Source organism: Podarcis vaucheri (assembly GCF_965113315.1).
Source record: "Podarcis vaucheri genome assembly, chromosome: 2".
Classification (NCBI taxonomy): Eukaryota; Metazoa; Chordata; class Lepidosauria; order Squamata; family Lacertidae; genus Podarcis; species Podarcis vaucheri.
The window spans coordinates 106,711,073-106,732,740 of NC_138760.1; the positions used below are offsets into that span (position 1 = coordinate 106,711,073).

The 21,668-nt window shown below is 41.5% G+C and overlaps 2 protein-coding genes across 3 annotated transcripts in view; both read right to left on the minus strand.

The window, feature by feature from the left end:
• LOC309525153 (uncharacterized protein C3orf49) overlaps nt 1-21,668 on the minus strand; it is a 254,711-nt gene that overhangs the window by 133,215 nt on the left and 99,828 nt on the right. The window lies entirely within an intron of this gene.
• Nucleotides 5,184-21,668, minus strand: part of ATXN7 (ataxin 7) — a 90,732-nt gene continuing 74,247 nt past the window's right edge. For both annotated transcript variants that reach the window (XM_082209440.1, XM_082209441.1), the window contains 8 exons: nt 18,569-18,824; nt 16,036-16,295; nt 14,412-14,494; nt 12,790-13,055; nt 10,917-11,115; nt 10,296-10,417; nt 8,576-9,521; nt 5,184-6,144 (listed from right to left, as the gene is read on the minus strand). In XM_082209440.1, coding sequence (XP_082065566.1) covers nt 6,127-6,144; nt 8,576-9,521; nt 10,296-10,417; nt 10,917-11,115; nt 12,790-13,055; nt 14,412-14,494; nt 16,036-16,295; nt 18,569-18,824 — 2,150 coding nt within the window. In that variant the 3' untranslated portion in view covers nt 5,184-6,126. The remainder of the gene's footprint in view (nt 6,145-8,575; nt 9,522-10,295; nt 10,418-10,916; nt 11,116-12,789; nt 13,056-14,411; nt 14,495-16,035; nt 16,296-18,568; nt 18,825-21,668) is intronic.

The window sequence follows — 21,668 nt, forward strand, 5'->3', positions numbered from 1 at the left end:
TGGGGTGGGAGCTCAACAACTCTGGTCAATCCTCCCCTTCCACACACCCATGCTCCTCCTGCCTCCAATGACTTGGGAAGACAGGTGAACTAATATCAGTGTACTGGAAGAAGCAAAGATCACCAGTGTTGAAGCAATGATTCTTCAACATCAACTTCGTTGGACTGGTCATGTGCAGATGCCTGATCATCTTCCAAAGCAACTACTCTATTCTGAACTTAAAATGGAAAGTGTAATGCTGGTGGTCAACAAAAGAGGTTTAAAGGCTGTCTCAAGGCAAATCTAAAAAAAATGTAGTATAAACACTGACAACTGGGAAACACTGCCTTGCGAGTGCTCCAGTTGGAGAACAGCCTTTACCAAAGGTGTCATGGGTTTTGAAGACTCAAAACTAAAGACGCAAAGGAGAAATGTGCTAGGAGGAAGGCATGCTTGGCAAATCCACACTGTGATCAACTCCAGCCCGGAAACCAATGTCCCCACTGTGGAAGGACATGTGGATCCAGAATTGGCCTCCACAGTCACCTACGGACTCACTGTTAAAACTGTGTTTATGGAAGACAATCTTACTTGGCTACGAGTGATCGCCAAAGAAGATCACTGCCAGTTTTTTTATCCTGTGAGTAGATCGCGGTCTCTTGCAAGTTGGATGTGCCTGGTATAGAACAATTGCCAGTAGGAGATGGGATCTCTTTTACTTGATGGGAAACTAGAAAATGTGTTGATGCTCTTGACTGCCTCTAAAACGTGGGATGGCAGAAATGAATTGGGCAACCACTTCCCTTGGTAGACTTTGAGGGCAGGCAGTGTCCGTGAGATATTCTATCTGCATATGCCATAAATCTGGTTTAGTGAACCCAGCGAGAGGGGCGGTAGCATTCACTCGCCTTATGCCACGGCCCTGGGTATTCCAAATACTTGTTTAGCCCACTGTTTCAGCACTGATTAATGTAGGAACAGAAACTGGACACACTCAAAGTAAGGGAGACTGGAGAGACTCATAATATGAATTTGCAGTGTAGGCAAATCACTGTCCATACCAAAGCTGTGTCCCTTTCTTCCCGTTCCTTAAAAAGTTTGCCTCAAAAACAATAGCAAATGAAAACTAAGCCAGCTCTGCTGTGCATCTACCTGACATACATGGGTTGGGGTTCTTGGCAGGCAGAAGCGAACATGGCCCGTCTTTTCCTTCCACTACGACTAATTTTTGCTGGTCTTCGTAATGAAGCAGAAACATAATTGTGCATCTCATAAAGACAACCTAATCATTTTATTGCCTTGTTTCAGTAACATCTTGTTTATACAACAAGCTAATTTCCTGGTCATGAAGCAAAAGCACAACTTTTTTCTTATAAATAGTATAAATTATTTTATTTACAGAAACTTGTTACAAAACAAATAGACTATATATTTATTTTCTTCTTTTAAATATCCAAAGTAATTTTTTTTTCTACCTCATGACATTTGTTCATGTACTATACAGCAGCCAACACAAAAAAGTTCAGCTCTGAGCAGATGCTCTTGAATATGTATACAAATTATCAAACTATTCACACATTTTACACAGGAGATTGCTTTTTCCCCCTTTCTATGGAGCCGGGCTCAACTCCAAAAGCAAGAAGCTTCCGCAGCCTACATTCTTATTGACATTATGTAGTGCTCATTAAAAAATAACAATAATCACCTTTCATAAAAAGTAGGATATTTTGCACAAAAGCATTTAAAATAAACGACCTTCTGCTTGAGGAAAGCAGAACAATCTTTTCAAGCCCAATCCCCTTCACCGTACAATTCCCCCCTTCCCAAAAAGACAAAACAGAAACAAACATCCTTGGCAATAACAACTCTTGCCGGAAGACGACTTACCGGAAGAGGATAGCCTGGTGGCGGCTTATGTTGGTAGTTTGTAAAATTGCTTTGAGGGGTAACTTTTTTCCCAATAATACAAAATAATGTCAACATTCTGTTGTTTTTCTTTCATTTCGTTTTTAAGTTCTAGCTGAAGAAAACATTCAGATTTACTTGTTGAAAAGTATCTCCAGAACCCTTGGCATTATTTATGAACTAGGGACTCGCTTCAATCGGATCTTTTGATTTTGTTTTATCCCGCCCCTTCCGCCATCCTCTCTCCCGCATTAATATGTAGTCATATGTAGGTGGGGAAAGCAAGCTCCAATTCTTTTTTCCAACAGAACATTCAAGTCTTTAAAGGAGAAGCTGTCTAAAAAACAGTCCAAGCTTAAAATCTAGATATATAAATCAGGCACTTTCAGTTTTTCCATTAGTTTTTTAAACCACGTAAAGACTCACATACATGTGCACACATACACAAATGCTAAAAGAAAAAGAAAAAAAGAATTAGAAGCCATGTGTCATAACTAAAAGGTAGTCTTCTGGGATTCAGGTAACTGTAAGAAATGTGTATACCAGAGCAGGCTAACCATATGCATCTAAATGCCACAAAGCCTTCCTGCTTAGAGAAGTGGCGCCTGCGGGCATCAGACTGCAATGCCAGAGCCTTCGTTTGTATCCAGCAATTCCCAAGACATTAAAAGAAAGAGACACAACTCTTCCCCCTCCCCCCTCCCCAAACAAGAGACATCCCTTAAAAACTGCAAAGTAGGCATGTTATCTATTGGATTGGCAGTGAACCACTTCAAATTATAAAAAAAAGTATTTGCTTTTCTCTTTTTAATTAATAAATACTAGATGATTTTCAATTGTACCAAAACTGGATATAAGAAAAAAAGACCTGTGCAAAAATACATATTTAAATATGTACAATCAATTAACAAAATATGTCTTCTGAAATAGGGATACTTCAATATTTATAATAGAACAAGAAATTCCAAAATAAAGATACAAAAGTATGGGTTTCATTATTTTCGTATAATTCTTTGTTCATCATTGCAACATTTTTTTATTTATTTTAGGTTAAGAAAACTGCAGGAGTCATAATGAGAAGCTGGAAAGACTATAAAAATTGTATCTCTTAAATTAATACCAAAATCTTTCTAAGAAACAACCCAGCCACTGCAAATCTTGCAAGATAAATTAAATCTGAAATTTCCTTAATTATTTACAATAAGAATGTTGTCAGACAATAAAAGCTTCAAATACAATCATTCCATTTATTACTAAGCCCCCAAAATGGAATATTGTTTGTATAATATTTAAGCAAGTCTACACTTTGAGGGCAGGCATAAATTAAGACGTCCTCTGGTTCTATTCATGGCAAGTTTTAAAATTATAAGCCATAACAGACAGATACAGGCCACAATTCCATCCTGGAATGTCACTTACATAAGCCCCACTGAATGCATCAGGCAGGCTTTGCGCAAGAGCATGGCTGTGTTTGTGTGAAGCTCCCGTTTCAACATGGCTTGCAATGGAGACATTCACAGTGGGAATTGGGCCCAGAGCTGCAACTCATATAAATTAAACACAGTGGTTAACTGCTGAACTTTTTACAAAGATCTGTATGTCTTTTAAGGAGCCTAAGACTTGCTTTGATGCTTTCAGAGCAACATAATATTTATAAAACAGACATTTTTGAGTACTTAAAGCCACTAAAGGTTTAACTTATGAAAAATTTGTCAGCCTTCGAAGGTAAATCTATCAAAACCAAATTGCACTTGTGATCAAAAATATCCAACACATGGGAAGGAGTCAGTATCGATTTTCTCTCTGCGGAGCAGATACATTACTTTGGTCGTCTCCTCCCATGCCCCAGGTAAGCCAATTAAGAGGTTTTAACATTTTATAGCATCCTCTCGAAACTGAAGGGTTGTTCAAGCCCTCCCTTTTAAATATTTGCATAATCATCACCATCCAAAATATTATTCCTTTACTTAAAAAACAAACACATGATCTTTTGTGAATTCAAGGCTTTAGAGTTGTCTGCATAGAAGTCTTGTTGCTTCACTGTGTTTTAATAATCATAGCAAATTGGAAAACCTCAACAGGTTTAAAAAACAAAACCCAAGCAGCTGCTGCTTGTGGCGGTTTCAGAATCCCTGATGTGCAATGCACCACCATGGTCGGGAGAGAGGCTGGGCTGTGTGAATTCGATAGGCTCAGATTGTCTAATCTCAGCAAGATCTGGTGCCCCTTTAAGGCAGAAGTCTACAGGCACACATTCCACCGAGAGCTTCTCCTGCACAAGGCCTGTTGAGGATCGATTCAGACAATCAGCTTTCTTCCTCAATGAGTCCTGCTAACCATTTGGCCACGCATTTTACCAAGGATAGGAGTGGAACAGAGCTAGGTGATCTGATGGGGTCCCCAAGGTGCAATGGATTCTGCACTTATCACTTTGAGAAGTGATGAAAATACAGCATGCTGAGAACTGTAGCTTCAGCAGAGTCTGCAGTTAGTTGGCACCCTCAGACAATCTAGCCTCACTTGATTATTGCAAGAGCAAATTCTCATTGGGGAGGCTGTCTGAATCCACAACCCAAAACACACCCCATTGAAATGGATAGAAATTTACTTTCTACGGGCTTGCTGAAGGAAAGCTCTGCCTGTGTTATGACCTATGGTTTGGGGGTTTATTTTTATTTTTTTCCTTTCACGTGATAAAATGTGTAGAAATTCCAGGTTGTAGTTGGAGATTCACTAGTGTTACAAACATCCAGATCAAATGATAATATTAAAGCCCTTCTGAGGATATTACTTTAAAACAAAACACTTTTTGCTCATGGGAACGAAGGAAATGACCACTTGGGACTGGATGGCGTTTAAAACACTCCCTCTTTGCTCACAAGATGGCTGTACAAGGGGTGCATTTAACACTGAGCTCAGAATTTGAACTGGCACTTAATGCAGTCATCCAAAAAATCTGAATGTGGACTTTATTGAACGGAATGCTAATTTGGTTATGTGAACAAGGCATCAACTTACTGGAAAAAATCTTTCAAGAAAAATAGCATTGAGATTTCATTGTTTTAAAGTTTTGCATTTTAGTTTTATAAGGTCTATTTTGTGTTCTGTTTTTTAAAAGGTTGGATGGTACAACCAACTTAGATTGGCATTTTCAGTTTCCCCTACCCACCTACCCAAAACAACAAAGGCTTATGGCATACAGTATAGGTCAAGAAATATATTCTTTGGGAATAGTTTTAGAGGTCATTCACCATTTTGGATTTGAGAGTTTTGCATCTGGGTTTGGGGGGATATATATATTTTTAAAAAAAGATCAAAGCAATTTTATTCAAAATCAAGCAGGCACAGCCCTCCTCCATACAATGTCGCTGTGCAACCTTATTTCATTTCAGTGGCAGTTGTACAGGACCCGACGAACGCTCCACTGGAATGAATGAAGAATACTGAGCAGCTGTGCTTGGTAGATGATGCTCATAAAATTGTTCTGTACCATGTGATTTCACTATTTAATTATGCTTCTTCTTTTTTTAATTTTTCAGTGACGGCCATGAACATTTTTGTGTTTGTTTTTTTAGAACTCCTGACAGCTTCTTATCCCAAATTACTTGCAAAAGGCTGGGCAAAATGTAGACCGTTTTTGTTTTCTAAGTTGTGCTATTTTTGCATTCCAATCAAGGAACATTGCTATAAAACACTAAAGCCGTATTCCCTTGTTGAGGGCTTCTTCTTCTTCTTCTGTTTATTGTGCCTAACACATTGTGCCCCCTCCTTCGTGAGGGGTTTTCACTGGACAGTGCCAAAGGGGCAGTTAATTATGCCTATGACACTATCAGAAGAAAAGAAAAAAACAAGTCCGCAGTAATGTTCTTTCCCAAACATTGCTTTGCCCAACCAACCTAGATCAAATAGTGGCAAGGTGATGTACTCCTGTAAGTGAATTCTCACAGGGCTTTTGTAGCAAGCTGTCCAGACCACTGGTAACACTGAGAGGAAACATCCTGTGGCTGAACGGCAATCCGGAGTCCATTTCCAAGCTTCGCTGCTACAGACATGGCTTCAGGGAAACTCCTTGATTGTGTGACAGTCCAGTAGATTTCCACACCTGAGGACTGTGGGAAGCTGGGAGAACTCAAAAGGCATCTTGGAGTCCAGGATTTCCAGATGGAGATTTATTCATTTTTCCCCGCTTGTAGTGAAAATAATCCAGTTCTTTTCTTACCATGGCATTGTCTGTGTCAACTGTTAGGGACGAGCCTTTGGCTTTCACACAAATGAAAAGAGGAAAAACAGATAAATAAATATTAAATATTTTAAGTGATAAAGCTATGTCCAATTATATCATCTGGGATCCCCAAAACATGCTTTGGCAAAATTCAGTAGCACAGGTTAACAACCAAACATCTACTTTCTTGGGGTGAGGAAAAGCTATATGCATTTTATTGCTATATCATGTTAGGCATATTTCTGTATAGGGTTCTTTGTCACAGCAACAGCAAAAACCTACTTGACCCCTCCCTTTCTTATGCGTCAAAGGAAAACCTCCCCTCCCCCTTTTTACACAGTATATGGGCAAAGTTCAATTACTTGTCATCAAGTAATTGAAAAATATGAAGTGGCTTCTAAAATTTCAGTAAGGTTACTGATTAAAAAAACATGAATTTCTGTTTTACTGCCCAGTCCCATATCCTCCCTTTAGTTCATTGTGGTATAATATTGTCAATTCCAATCAACAACTTGTTCATTTGCAACAAGGCACCTGCCCCCGGTTGCTGAGATGACCAGTAATTATCAAATAAATAACTATGGAACCCATTATGCCCTGTTAAAATAATAAAAAAAATCAACGCTGCTTTTCTTGGCGGGTGCAGCAGATTTGAAAAAAACTATTAGTTGATCCACTAGTGGTATTTAAGCTGCAAGCTAGCAATCTGGCAAAAGGCAAACAGACTTGAATCCCACTGGCACAAAGCTATCTGTTTGAGTTGTTTTCAATGGCACAACTAAGCTCTTCCAACTTGCAAGCAGCCCCATGGGGTACCCGTTTCTGGCTATGTGAAGGAATGGACTGGATGAGAGCCAACAAGCGGAAGCTCAAGCCAGAGAAGACTGGGGCACTGTCAGTGGGTGGTTCCCTAGACTGGATGGGTGGGAGATCGCCTGATCTTGATGGAGTTACATTCCCTTGATAAAGGAGTGGGCACACAGCTTGGGAATACTTCAAGATCCTTTGCTGTTGCTTCAGACTCAGGTGGCCTCAGTGGTGCAGAGTGCCTTCCCTCAGATTTGGCTGGTGGCCCAATTGCGTCCCTAGTCTAACTTCCATTGTCTCTGCTCTGATAACAGTTAGGTTAGGTTAAAGGTAAAGGTAAAGGTACCCCTGCCCGAACGGGCCAGTCTTGACAGACTCTGGGGTTTGTGCGCCCATCTCACATCTATTGGCCGGGGGCCAGCGCTGTCCGGAGACACTTCCGGGTCACGTGGCCAGCGTGACAAAGCTGCATCTGGCGAGCCAGCGCAGCACACGGAACGCCGTTTACCTTCCCGCTGGTAAGCGGTACCTATTTATCTACTTGCACCCGGGGGTGCTTTCGAACTGCTAGGTTGGCAGGCGCTGGGACCGAACGACGGGAGCGCACCCCACCGCGGGGATTCGAACTGCCGACCTTTCGATCGGCAAGCCCTAGGCGCTGAGGCTTTAACCCACAGCGCCACCCGCGTCCCTAGGTTAGGTTACTGCAACGCATTATACATACAGCTGCCTCTGCTAGGGCAGAATTCAGTGGCCAGGTTGCTCACCAGGGCAAAATGGTTGGAGCATATTACATCAATCCTGGCCCGACTGCACTGACTGGCTGCCGATTAGTTTCCAGGACCAATACAAAGTGCTGGTTCTGACTTATAAAGCCTTAAATGGTTGAAGAACGCAATACATCAAGGACCACCTCTCCCTGTATGAATTGACCGGGACCCTGCAATCATCTGTCGCCTTTCTTTGTGTGCCTCTTCCATGAGAGGTCTGGAGGGCAGCAACACAAAAATGGACCTTCTCTGTGGTGGCTCCCTGTTTGTGGAATGCTCTCCCCAGAGAGGCTTGCCTGGTGCCTTTATTACATATCTTTAGGCTCCAGGCAAAAACTTTCCTCTATAACCAGACCTCTGGCTATTCTATGGCCTTTGAAATGTGTTTATGGAAGCAGCGTTTATTGGTTTGTTTCTGCTTTATTATGTATTTTGAGTTCTCATTTTGTATTTTTATTTTGTGTACTGCTCTGGGATCTTTGGATGAAACGTGGTATACAAATTTAATAAATAATAATAATATCCTCAAACATGAAGGAGTCTCTGGTTTCCCATAGCTGAAATCAGGAAAGCCCTTCAGGATATATAGGTGAGTCCAGTTGGATCGTGCTATTTCCCCCAACAAGGAATCTGTGCCATGTCTTAAAAATTCAACAAGTCCCAAAAGATGAAAGGGAATTATGCTTCTAACAAGCAATAGCATCCATGGCGGCAAGGGAGTTAATAATAATAATAAACCATTTTACAAAGCGAAGCATACAGCCAAGATATCCAGCACCAACATCTCTGACAAGAAAAAAAAATCACCTCCAGTAGGCAAGTACTGTCCGGAATGGGAATTTCTCAAATTAACTTGTCTGGATATCAATATGGCCCAAGTAAGATTTCATACCTGATGAAGGATAGAATTGTTCATCAGTCCTTGTGTCCCTGGGATTGCACCAGCGTGTTTCGTATGAATGTTGTTCACTGGCGGCAATTTGGCAACCTTGTTTGCTTTGCTGCTGCTGTTTATGCTGCTTGAACCAGGCGAGCACTTTCTTTTCTTTCCTATGAATTTGTCTAGGGAAGGATGTGAATGTGAAAACCCGCCGTGCGAGTTGACCGTCAGCTCGCTGGACTGGTGAATGAACGGCCCCAACGACAGGGTGGAATCGCCACTGTTCACCATCACACTCATTCTTTTTATAGATTCTGCAGGGCTCCCAGTCGGAGGGCCCCTCCCTGATTGGTCATGTTTGAGGCTAACCGAGTTAGCTTTACCAGTCATACAGTTGAGGCTGTGGGACGAAGACATCCCAGGCGAGTGATAAGAAGCCCCAGAGTTTCCAGAGTTCACCACACAGTTCTTCCTAAAGGACTCTGTGGAATGAGAAGAAGGTGCTGGCAGCGCAGAACTGTTCTTACGCTTCTTTCCTGAGCTGCCACCGCTGCTGTTGCTACTGGTACTGTTGCAGTTGGCACTGCTAGCAGAAGATTCCTTAGGCTTGAAAGACTTGCTGGATTTCAATTTCTGAGGTTTGCTGGACAGAGGCGACGGTACCGAGGAAAGCACTGGAGGCGTGGAAGGGGATGTAGACACTTGTCTTGATTGCATACTGCAGGCAGGTTCTGCTGCCCCAAAACTTGCAGGATTGGCATTGAGCGTAGTCCCGTGGGATGGTACCGATTTCCCACTGAGGGATAAACAGGAAGGAGACATGTGTGCTGGCGAGGGCATAGCTGTGGCGGGCAAGAGGAAACCTGTTGTGCTGGAGCCGTACTGCGACACAGGCGTCGAGCTTGTCCGGTGTGGAGCACGCAAGGATGTAGTGTTGCTTGTCGCTGGAGGAATTTTCCTAGGCGGCAGGGAAAAGCAGGTCGTTAGTGCTCTGTGGGTTAATTCTATTTTGCCCGCTTGAAATAAAAAAAATCTGCTACCTTAACAGAAAGAAGACTGAAAAGGTACAGTGGGCACAGAGTCAAAGGCCCTACACAAATGGTCATCAGAATTAGATACCAGGGATCCCCCTTGTCCACCTAGCTTCACCAAAGGTTGCCAGCATTCTTGCTGGCAACCTAACAGATTTTGAAGAAAGCAATGTCCAAATCTCTCGTCCTAAGAACCTGGTAATAGCTCTGTTGGACCAAGCCAATGGCAACTCTAGTCCAGCACTCTGTTCTCACAGTGGCTAACCAGAGGCCCATGGGAAAGCTGCAGGAAGGCCTGAGCACAACACTGTTTTTCTCTCCTGCAGTTTCCAGCAACTGGTATTCAGAAGTTGTCAAGGACATTTAGTTTTTCTGCTTTCTTCTGTCCAAAAAGGTTCTCTTGCTCAGACCTCTGGGTTGGCTCCCTGAAACTGGCAAATGATCTAACAATGTATACATGTGCTACCTCTCTTGTGCTGGGTACTCAAGGCTACGCTGGTAGTTCATTAATTGGGAAGGATGCCTCAGTTGAGGAAATGGATCATTTCCCTTAATTTAGAAACACCTAAGAGAATGTGTTGATGCTTAATGTTAACGCTCCTTAACTGCAAAAGAAAACACGTTTTCCTCCTTCACCCCGTGCGTGCAAAACACCCCACTTCACAATGAGATATATGGCAGCCTGTTCTGTTTCTACTCACTTCCACATCTGTGAGTTAAGATGCTTGTCCACCATGACATTAAGTGCACATCGAATATGGTTCCACCGCTTATCAAACACGTAGTAACCTCTTCCAATTTGTCGACTACCAAATGTGCAAAACTGGGGGGGAGGGATAGTTACTTTAGTAAATTTCTCAACCAGATGTTGCATATTAGCAAATATAAAATAAAGCAAGGACAAATAAAACAGTTGCAATAAAACAGCATACAGAAAGAATTACAAGCATTCATGATTATCTGTGGCTCTCTTACAACTCAGAATTTCCATCTGAAGGAATCCAACAAATATACTATATATCTTATAGAGCAGCCGATCCTGCCCAAAGATCTTATTTCTCTGTGGAATACTGATGCTAAAAGCAGCCTTTCAGCTTCTCTGTCACCAGGCTAGCTTCTTGTGTCTCACAATAATTTAATGCCTACCACAGCAATTGCAACCAACCCGTGTGATTCAGTATTCAGCAGTATTCTGTATCCAGACCCACAGCTACATCTGAATGCTCCTTCCTCCAGAGAACATGAAGTATTGCTGCTTATACACACACATTTAAAACACCAAGCAAGAGAAAGACAAGGAAAATATAAATTGGGAAACGTACAGCAGCTGGTTGAGGATGATGATCTGAATAAAGACAATCCAGTTTTTCAACAGGCTCTTCTTTTTCATCACATTCTCCCTCATCGCTGGATAACCGAGATGCTGGCTCAGCTGCAGGTAAGGGAGGATGTGGAGATTCATGGACTGATGGAGATTCATTTGGGGCATTCCCACTTTGTTGGGCTGGGCAGCCGGGAGGCCTTCATAAAAGAGGAATCACAGTTAAATACCAACGAATGTTTTGTAACTTGGCTTAAAAATGTATTAATGCATTTTTATAGAACAAAGGTCTTAGATTTAGAGCACAGGACATATTCCTATATTATATATGCAAAATGGCACAATGAATTGGCAGACCAATCCCACAACAGTGTCAAAAGTAAGCAATAAGCACTTCACTAGAGGTTGATGACAAGCAGCCTAAGAAGAACAGGAAACAGAGGGAGATCCATATGTTCTCTCTCTCTTTTCTAAGCTTTCTGGTGGTCAAAGGCTTCAAGCACTCTGATGAACTGAGAGTTGGTGTAAATTCAGCCTCCCCCAACCTGGTACCCTTAGATGTTATGGACAACAATTATAGTACCAGTACCAGACAGCATGGATAGTGGCCAGAGATGATGGGGGCAGTAATCCAACAATATCTGGAGGGGAAAGGCTGGTGTAGTGGTTTGAGGGGTAGACAAGGACTGAGGAGACCCAAGTTCCCATTTGCGCTTAATCACAAAGCTCACTGGATGCCCATGGACCAGTCACTCAGTCTCGTACATTTGACAGGGTTGTTGTGAGGACAACATGGGGGTGGGCAGCAATATATACATATATTGCCTTGAGCCCCTCTGAATAGAAACAAACACCATCTATCTCACATATCCAAGCTGTTACAATTTGTACTTTGACATGAAATTACAACACATATGCACATGCATGAAGAGTAATAGTTTCTTACAAAAATAATAATAATCACACAACATTGGACCATTGTAGATCCCTGAAAATCTGTTCTAGAGAGTTGGGGAACCCTACAAAACCACACAGAATTGAGAGTGTGGGGGGCTGCAGGGGGAAATCTCTGTCTTACATTAATGCAGCCCTCTGCTGAATCAAAGCTTGCACAGCTCTTCCAACACAGAAAGTACAGGGAGTTCATATGCCGAAAATACAGCTGAAAACAACTATGTGAACCAACCCTAAACGGGGCTTTGGTAACTACAACGCCTTCTGCCTTAGAGCGCTTGCTTAATAGTCGTTCTTAGAAATTAAAACTTACCTTACATAGATTGCCTGGAAAAACCTTCTGCTCACACAATGTGTTGATAGGATTTTTATTTTTAACCAAAGGCAGACTAATTGCAGAAATGTTTCTCGGCTTTAGAGAGAGGCATATGGTGACTCCTGGCCTCCAATTTAGAAGAATGGAGACTTTGACCAAACCTTTTCAACTATTTGGCATTTACAGCCCTCAGCCGCTGCTCTATTAACGTTCTCATGCTTCTCGGCTGTGGAACAGGTCAAAATGATCTGGGCTACCGCCTTACCTGAAAATATCTAGGTGGTCTGATCATTTATCTTCATTAACTGGTTACCATGCTAAGCTCAATAAGCAGAGCTAATTCAGATCAGTCCAGAGCTTGTGAGAGTGCAACATAAAAGCATGCTGCATTGCCTATACTGGTGTCATAGGAATTCTAATGTGAGACTGTGGTATGGGTCAGTGCAGACACTTAAAATCTTAAAATGGGAGAGCTGGTGCTACCTGGAGTGGCACAAATGGAGCAGACGGACCAGACAAGCAAGTATTCACCAGGCCTAATGCAGAAAGTCACAATTCCTCAAGTTCCCAAAGGCTACCAAAGTCACTGGGTGATTTTATTTACCTTGGAAGACTGGGGGTGTGAGGTTTGGGTTTAGTAGGTACTAAAGGCTTTGATTCTGTAGGAATAACTCCATGAGAATTTTGGTGCAGCTCCTGGGAAGTTCTTGAAGGTGAGGGATGTGGTTCCCTGAGAGGGGGCATCTGCTGATGATGATCCAAATGGCGGAGTAATTCTTTTTCCCTGGTTTTGCTTTTGTGCTCAGCTAGTAATAAATCAAATCGTTTCCTTCGACCCTGTACAGCTCTCCGTTGAGTTAGGGAATGTGTCTGGAAATTAAAAGGCAACCGATTACTCCAGGTTGAAGAGGTATACCTGTGCAATATATGTAAAACCAAGCTTTGAATATACCAAGGTATTGTTATGTCTGGCATTTCACTAGTGCAGATTTATCCTGTTTGCTTTTAGGAAAACAGAGCACAATACATATGTGGAGGTGGGTAGTGTGGTCATTTATGAAGCATTTTTGGATCAGGAACAGTGGAATGGGGAGAATTGGTAGTGGTGAGGAGACCTTGGCAAAAAGGAACTCCAATCTAATCCACAAAAATGGATAGAGGGAAGAATACTAGGAATACAGAGAGGAAAATGGAAAAGAGCCTATTATATGCATCATACATCTGGCTGCATAAATATATGAACTGGCATAAAGTGACACAGGCCAAACTTTCAAACAAGACCTGCAAATGCCATGTGCCATACTTGCATCTGGCATTAATAAGATATTAAAAATGAGCATTAAACCCATTAAAACGTCATAATCATGGAGTTTCTTAGCTCATGGTAAATCAAATTCAGTACATATGGTCCTAACCATAGATAGTACAGGAATTAACGCTGGATTGTGTATCCAAGTTCCGCAGTGTTTGTGATATAATATAGTGGTGTTTCTTGAATTTCATTAATATCCACTTAAACATAGAAATGCCATTTTGTTAAATTACATTAGCTGCTGCTCCCTCTGCTGGAAATATAGGTGTTGTGCACAGCAGTTAAAGGGTTTTGTGTACAAGCCATTCTTCAACATGTTATAGCTATAAATACCCTACCCCACATTTTTAGTACCACTTCAAACCCAGCCACAGATTCACAGTTGCACATCATCTTTGGTAATAAGGACAGCAAAGAGGTTTGCAGTATTGCCCTAGTAAAGGAGCTGAGGTGACAGTGTGAATGCAATTCAGAGCATATCTGATCTATATTTTTATACTGCATTTGCTTCTTTTCTTTAATCATTTCATTTGCATTATTCTAGGATAGTAATTCCAGTATCTGAATTTTCTCATCAGAATTTCCTGTGGCCTTGCCTTGTTTCCCCATGTCAAAAGATGAAGTCGTATTTAAGCAGAACTCCCTATTTTGCCAAAACCTATTTGAGTATCTCCCAATTTTTTAAACAAAGTGGGTGGGAAGGAGGAACTGGAACCATTTAGCTGCATTGTCTGAAAACACATAAATGAAGATTTAAATTAAACTAGATTTTCTTCCTATTACAGTCTAGCTCTAACCTTCTTACTACCAGTTTTCTAAGTTGTTTTCAGGGAGTTGTCTGAATCACCTAAATCATGCTTTGACTTCTCTGTCCTGACGTTCAGAAAACTTAGTTCATTAAGAAGGCATCTTACCTTGCATGTCAAAGACCTAGTACAGGGTTTCTTCGTTTCTATGTCAATGACGCCACAGTAGATATCAGGATCAAATTCTCTCTCTGTTAAATACAAATAATAATACAAATAATAACAATGCAAACAACAACAGCCATTTGTGCTTCATTCAGAAATTGAATTTGTTTATTTCAATGCAGAACTATCCCCAGAGTTGCTTTTGAGTTTAAGATGTGAAAGCAAGTAAAGGTATTGCCATACTTGTATTTTTCTTTACACCTACGCCCCTCTTCTTTATAGAATCCGTGAGAAAGAAACCACACAGACTCAAAGACTATGCTTTGCAAAGAAATATAAATTAAAGTAAAACTAGAAAAATGAATCATACTGTCATATTCTAACAGTTCAGTGTTACTGACATATACTATACATTTTAAGTCAAGTGGAAGCCACATCTCTCTTACATTTATATAAAAATCTATATATGATGCTATAGGTAAGAAAACGGGAGGAAAACCTTCTTAAATTCATATATTAAGATTTCAAAAAAACACAAACTGAAGAGATTAAGGAGCAGGTGCATTTATTTTTTATTTAAAAAATAACAGTGCTCTTCTTTAACTGTACATGCTTCCATAACTGGCAAAATTCCGTAACTGTGGGTCCATAAATGGTCACAGCAGCTAAGACCCAAGAGATCTATATGTGCAACCCCCATCCCGTAAGTGCTTTTCTTCCGATCCCCTGTCCAAGAGTCAACACACTGTTCATGGCTTGCCTCATTTGCTATCAAAGCTTCCAAGTTGAAAACTACATAGCTGTGTGGACTGTGTCGGTTCTTGGCCTTTATCTAGGGCTATTTCTTGCACCAGGGAAATGATTTCATACCACTTAATTCACCTAGGAGGATTAAAAAATATATATTATACTTCAAATGAGGGACACTTTAAAGGAAATAGTGAACGTTTTCACTATTAATCAGCACTTGCGTATTTCGTTTTGTGCATTTCTAGCTCATGCCACATTATGATGATTTAAGGCACATTTAATAATGTTGGCTAGGATCCAAGGAAGGCTGGGCGTGCATATGCGGCTGATTTTTCTGACCAGCAGGATCTCAAATAGTGCTGCACCAGGAGAAAAAGGGAAGCTGAGTAATATCTGTGCTTTGGAACCAACCAAGAGTTAGCATTTAGATCAGGCATAGGCAAACTCGGCCCTCCAGATGTTTTGGGACTACAACTCCCATCATCCCTAGCTAGCAGGACCAGTGGTCAGGGATGATGGGAGTTGCAGTTCCAAAACATCTGGAGGGCTGAGTTTGCCTATGCCTGATTTAGACAGCATTTCTAAGTGCCCAAGATTTATTATCATACAACAGCTCTGCTCAGATGTCACACTAAACTTTGGTACAGCAATATGTGAAAGAGCCCAAACCTACCAAACCCTTGCATGTTTCATGTCCCCTCCCAGACCCAGAACTTTGGCTAACCAGTTTCACAAATCGTTGGCTTGTTAGAAATTAACCATAGTACATCTGAAGCCGGAAGACTATGCTTCTGAACCCTTGCCAGTTGCTCTTTTATTTTTATTGTTAGGAAGCAAGATTATTATTTTTTTTAAAAAAAAGTCTTATAAAAATTACCTGACAATCTTTTGTGTAAAAATTTCCTATTATTTGTACTCTCGTCTTGCTTCTTTTCCGAGTATGGAGGCACAGAGAGAAGACCTTTACCATTCAGTATCTGTCCAGGGGAAGGCAAGGGTGGCTTTGGTATTGAGGGATTAAGGCCAGTCTTTATTGAGGAGCTCACAGTAGTAGAACAGGTTGGACCAACAGCAGGTTTCAATAGTGCACCATCTATCTTTGGATGTATTTTTTCCACTTTGACAGATGGAGTCATGCTGCAAGGAGGAAATAGGTAATTTATTATAAAATATGTAGACTGCTTTTCAGCAAAGCAGTTTCCAACACACAGTAAAATACAGCTGAAACAGAAATCAGGAGCAGTGATACATAAAACAAACAACCCTAAACTCCAGAGCAGATCAGCCAGGTCCTCTAAAAGCCTGGGAGAACAGATGCATCTCCATTAGATATGTAGCCATCCATAGGCCTCTAAGGGGAAGGGAAATCCACAGCTGGGGTGTAATTACTGAGAAGGCACAACCACACACAGCAAGCAATATTCTCTGATAATCAGTGCCCCCCACAAATCTGATGGCACAGGCTGGCTGATATGGGAAAAGGTGGTTCCAAACCACATTGGTAGCCAGTGTAGATCCCACAAAATAGATGCTATATGATGTGTAGAGCAAGCAAAATTGTGGCCAAGGTGTTTCAACCGAGGAACGGCTATAGCTGCTGAACCGGCCATAGCTGGCAATAGGCAGTCCTAGCCAATAAAACTACCTGAGCTCCCAACGACAACAATGGCTCTAGCAGCACCACGTACCTGCTGCTTCAGAGACAATGCAAACTCCACCCAGAACAGGCCAAATACACAGTTCCCAAACATTAGAACCACCCACCAACAGCACCCCTCCTTTTGTCAGAATCCACCTTCTGTTTACTAGCCCTCATCCAGTCCATTACTACCTCCAGGCACCAGTTCAGCAGAGATATAGCTACATCTGGTTCAGATGGTATGAAGGGAAGAGCTGGGTGCCATTAGCATACTGATACCACCATGCCTTAACCCTCAATGAGTGCATCCAGCAGCTTCATACAAATGGGAAACAGCACTAGGAACAGAATGAAAAAACTGTACTGTGCTTTTTGATGACTAAAAAACTGTGGAATAAGGTAGAGCCTGCATACTGATTATGTCGGTTTTTGAATTTTATGGCTTTTAAAAAAATAAATAACTTTTAAATCAAACATATTTTGCATTTTTTGCTGTTGACCCCAATGATTTATGTGTGTCACTATTCCGTTTTACTAGAAAAGTGAACATCTCAGTAAAGGCTCCCTGCCCCTTTTTAATTTGCAAACGGTCCCATGCTTAATACAATCATTAGGCATAGTTGCGGGTTTGATGGGTGCACAGACCACAATGTGAATTGCCCATCTGGGCAAAGGTTGCCACTAGATCCAAAGGAACCCATGGACTGAAAGAGTGCTTCCGTTAGTGGAGGACAAAGTCTGGATCCAACTTACTGTGTTCAATTCAAAATAGAAAATAGGATGTCTGGCTGCTCATCTCCCTTTTATAAAGCGTATGCACATTTTATTCGATCACGTTTGTTCTTCTTTCTCAGGTACACAATATATCAGATTCAGCTGTTCACTTTTAGAGTATGTGCGCAGAAACCATTTGACATTTAATACATTTCTACTTCAATGTTGCACCAGTATGATTTCTATGTCCAACAACTTTATAATGTAAACCGCCCTGTGATCTTTGGAGGCAAAGTAGTGTACAAAATTAAAAAAATGATAATACACAAAATATAAAAATTAGTGGGTGGCCCTGACCTTCTAACTCAGAAGTTTCCAGCATGCTTAGGAAACTCAGGAAACATATTTAATCCCAGTTAGCAACTTGTAACCAACTCTTAACTTAACTTTCTTTTTGCCATATGAGCATGTTTCCTCCCCCCCCCCCAATTTGATATGGTTTTTCTCTTTTTCTTTATCATCCTTCCCCTTCCAGAAACATTAAAAAGTGTAGCAGTGATGCTGCTGGTGCAGCCTCCTTCATATTGGATTGCAATATAATTATAAGTTACAGCTCAGCAGCTAAAAGACCAAAGCCCTGCCCTGGGGCAGATCTAATATTCTGCATAAATCCTATAGGCTAAGCCCTTCTTCTTTTGTGCCCATGTAAACTGTCCTCTTCTTTCCCTTTCAAGCACTAGTGAAGTATATAGGTCTACACACTATATTTAATGATAACCATTGTTACCTCTAACAATTATCTGCAAACCACCCACACCCCGGTTTAATGCAAGCATGGTTCCTATTAGCTCCAGAACATTATGTGCCACTATCCTAGTGACTGGACGAGAAAGGGAATGGGTGGGTGGAAGATATGCATCGATCTTACGCCAGTTACTGGGAAGGAGCCCTAGACCAAAATGAAATATGCCTTTTCAAAATGAGATATACAAAATTGAGATAGTATTTGTATCCATTGCTGAACATTTAGTGCCTCTCCTTATAAGAGCATACTCACATTTTGTCATGGAGACCTTTGCTATGTACCAGGTGCATTGGCCTATTGTTTCCACTGATTGGCGGCTTGTCTTTGGGTGACTTCAACAACTTGGAACTGGATGATGACGATGCACTAGTACCTCCGCCACTGGATGAACGACTGCTCCCACCTCCGCTGCTACCTTTGCTTTTTGAAGTCAGAGGCGAAAAGAGGGAGAATACTGAAGAGGAAGGAGGGGTTAAAGGTGGCTTGCTGGAGGAGCTGTGTCTTCTTTCTGGAAGGGAAAAAGAAGGAGTATGTTAGCAAACACCGAGAATATGGAACTGGTTCTAAACCAGGTTGGAACTTCTCCTGCTCCACTGCATGTGGAAATAAAAAGCTGCTTTTTCTGGACACAGATTGCTGCTGTGTGTTGGCTTTCCACATTGTGCCCACTGTTTTTCCATACATCTGTTGTTTTACTGTTTGTTTTGCCATTGATTGCTTGGTTATTGTTGGTACTGTTTTAACTTGGTAAGCTGTTTACCTTCCCGCCAGAGTGTTACCTACTTATCTACTTGTGCTTTGATGTGCTTTCGAACTGCTAGGTTAGCAGGAATAATAATAATAATAATAATAATAATAATAATAATAATAATAGTGTTTATTTGGGTAAGCGTGAATATCTCTTTGCTGTAGCTTGTCTTTTGTCCCCCAGGGATCATCCCACTCTCTCCAAGCTATCAGCTGGCAATGGAAAGAAGTGCCGGAGAAGGTGGCAGGACAATTCATCTCAAGTGGGAAAATGGCCTAGTCTGGCCCTGGGCAGGGTCCTAGCAACCTCAGTTTTTTAGCTGGCAGCCACAGCCACCTATTCCTGTTGTGGTCATGCACATCTCCCATTTATCCACTCTAACGTGGCTGGCAGGTGAATATTCGACTTAAATCCCTTGAACAGCAGCACTGCATTGAAGTCACTATGAAAGTTTTATCTAGGGTCATTCAAACTTATTTGTTACATTTATATACAACTCAAGTCCTCTTGGCAGTTTACAAACTTATTTGAAAACCCCCACTAATTATCATTTAAACTTTTGCCATCATCATCAGTTGTAAACAATACTAATCAGAAGGAATACAATCTAAAAGTCAGCATAGACACAGCACTGTAAAACCATTTCAAAACCAGCAAAAGAACATTGTCGAATATGCCTTTTGTAATTAAAAGGCCTGGGCAAATAAAAAAGTCATGGCATCAAAAATATTCAGTGGGTGTGACCAGTACTTTCCCCCCCTTTAAAAATGTTTAGGGGTACTCTCATTTTGACTCAAGAAAATCACCATTTTATAGTTCAAATCGGGGAAAACAAATACAGTAAACGGACAAAAGTACAAAGATTCACAAAATGTTTAGGGATGTGCGTACCCCTGTGTCCCCCCAGGAAAAAAAGCACTGGCTGTGACACAAGCCTCTTGGGGGAGGGCATTTTATAAACAGGGCATCTACACTGAAAAGGCTCTCTCCCTAGTAATACCCACCTTGTATTAAGAAGTGGGAAACCTAGAGAAGGACCTCCAGTGAAGATCTCAAGTACTAGGCATGTACCTATAGGTGAAGGAGTGCAAGTTTCTGGTCTGCATGTCATATTAAGCCAAACCATAACTTAGGGCAAGAGCGTGCAGAGCTTAGCATGTCATATGAATGCAGGCTTGTGGTTTAGATCTCCTGGACAAACCATGAGCCATAAACGCCTGAAAGAATCTTGGTTGTAGCTTGTGGGTAGTCTGGCGAAAGCTAAACCATGAGTCAAGTTCGAACGACATGCTAAGCTAAACCATGGTTTAGTAGTCAGGGATGAGCTAGGTGGCCATGATCTCTTCTTTGGAAACCCATGTGCTTGTGCTAATGTGTGATGTGCACACCAGGCCATTCATTAAGCAATACTGCATCCATTAGGTTATGAAGAAGTGTCAATCTGCTACATTCACTGTCAAAGGCAGTAGGTTGCCGAACACCTGTTGATGGAAATCGTAGGCGAGAAGAAAGCTCTATGCTTTCTCGTGGGCTTCCCATTGGCATCTTGTTGGCCAATGTGAGGACAAGATCCTGGGGTGGACGGGCCACTGGCCTGATTTTGCAAGCTCTTATGATCTTAACCAGGCTCAAGGCTGATAAGTGTAGGCTCCTGAAGCTTCTAGCTACTGTAATTTAATCACATCCCTTAGATTCAAACAAGTACAGTGGTACCTCTGGATGCAAATGGGATCCGTTCCGGAGCCCCGTTCGCACCCAGAAGCGAACACAACCCGCGTCCGTGCATCTGTGCATGTGCTGGTCATGATTCGCCGCTTCTGCGCATGACATCATTTTTATCGTCTGCGCATGCGCAAGTAGCGAAACCTGGAAGTAATGCACTCCGTTACTTCCGGGTCGCCGCAGCATGCAACCCAAAAATACTTATCCCGAAGCTACTTCAACCCCAGGTATGACTGATACAGGCACGGGATTTTCTCCCCTTACTGTAACAGAAGAGCCAGACACTTTTAAAAGGAATGTGTATTTCCAGTTTTATCAGTTGTTAATTTTAAAAAGTATAATATGAAATGAAATCTAGCAACATGACTGCAAAAGTATATTACCATTGCACTATCTGGAAGGGCTACAAAACCAAGCTTCTTTGCAGATTATCTAGGTATTTTTTATTTATTTATTGCTAGTCTAGTATTTCCTATGACTGAAAAAAAAGCAGAAACTTGGCAGGGACTATTTCCTCCATTACCTAACTCTTGCATCCAGAATACACATAGTCCTCTATTTAGGTACTGCAGAGATTCTATGAGCAATACTTTTCTCCTCCCCTTTCCCTGTTCATAACCTGACCAGACCAGTTATGGCAGAACTCTGACAAGAAACCAACACCGGAAGCTCAACACAAATCCCCAAAATGATTATACAAATTTTTGAATATGTTTAGCCTTGGTTATAAGGGCTACTGGAATGGCTGTATATTTAAGGCGAGTTGCTTTTTCACCTTTCTATCTTTTTAAAGCCTGAAAATCCTATTCATCATAAAATCAAGACAAATTATATCAGTAAGAAATTTGGCTTGAAAATCTGCCTTGTGAAGGATATAAAGAG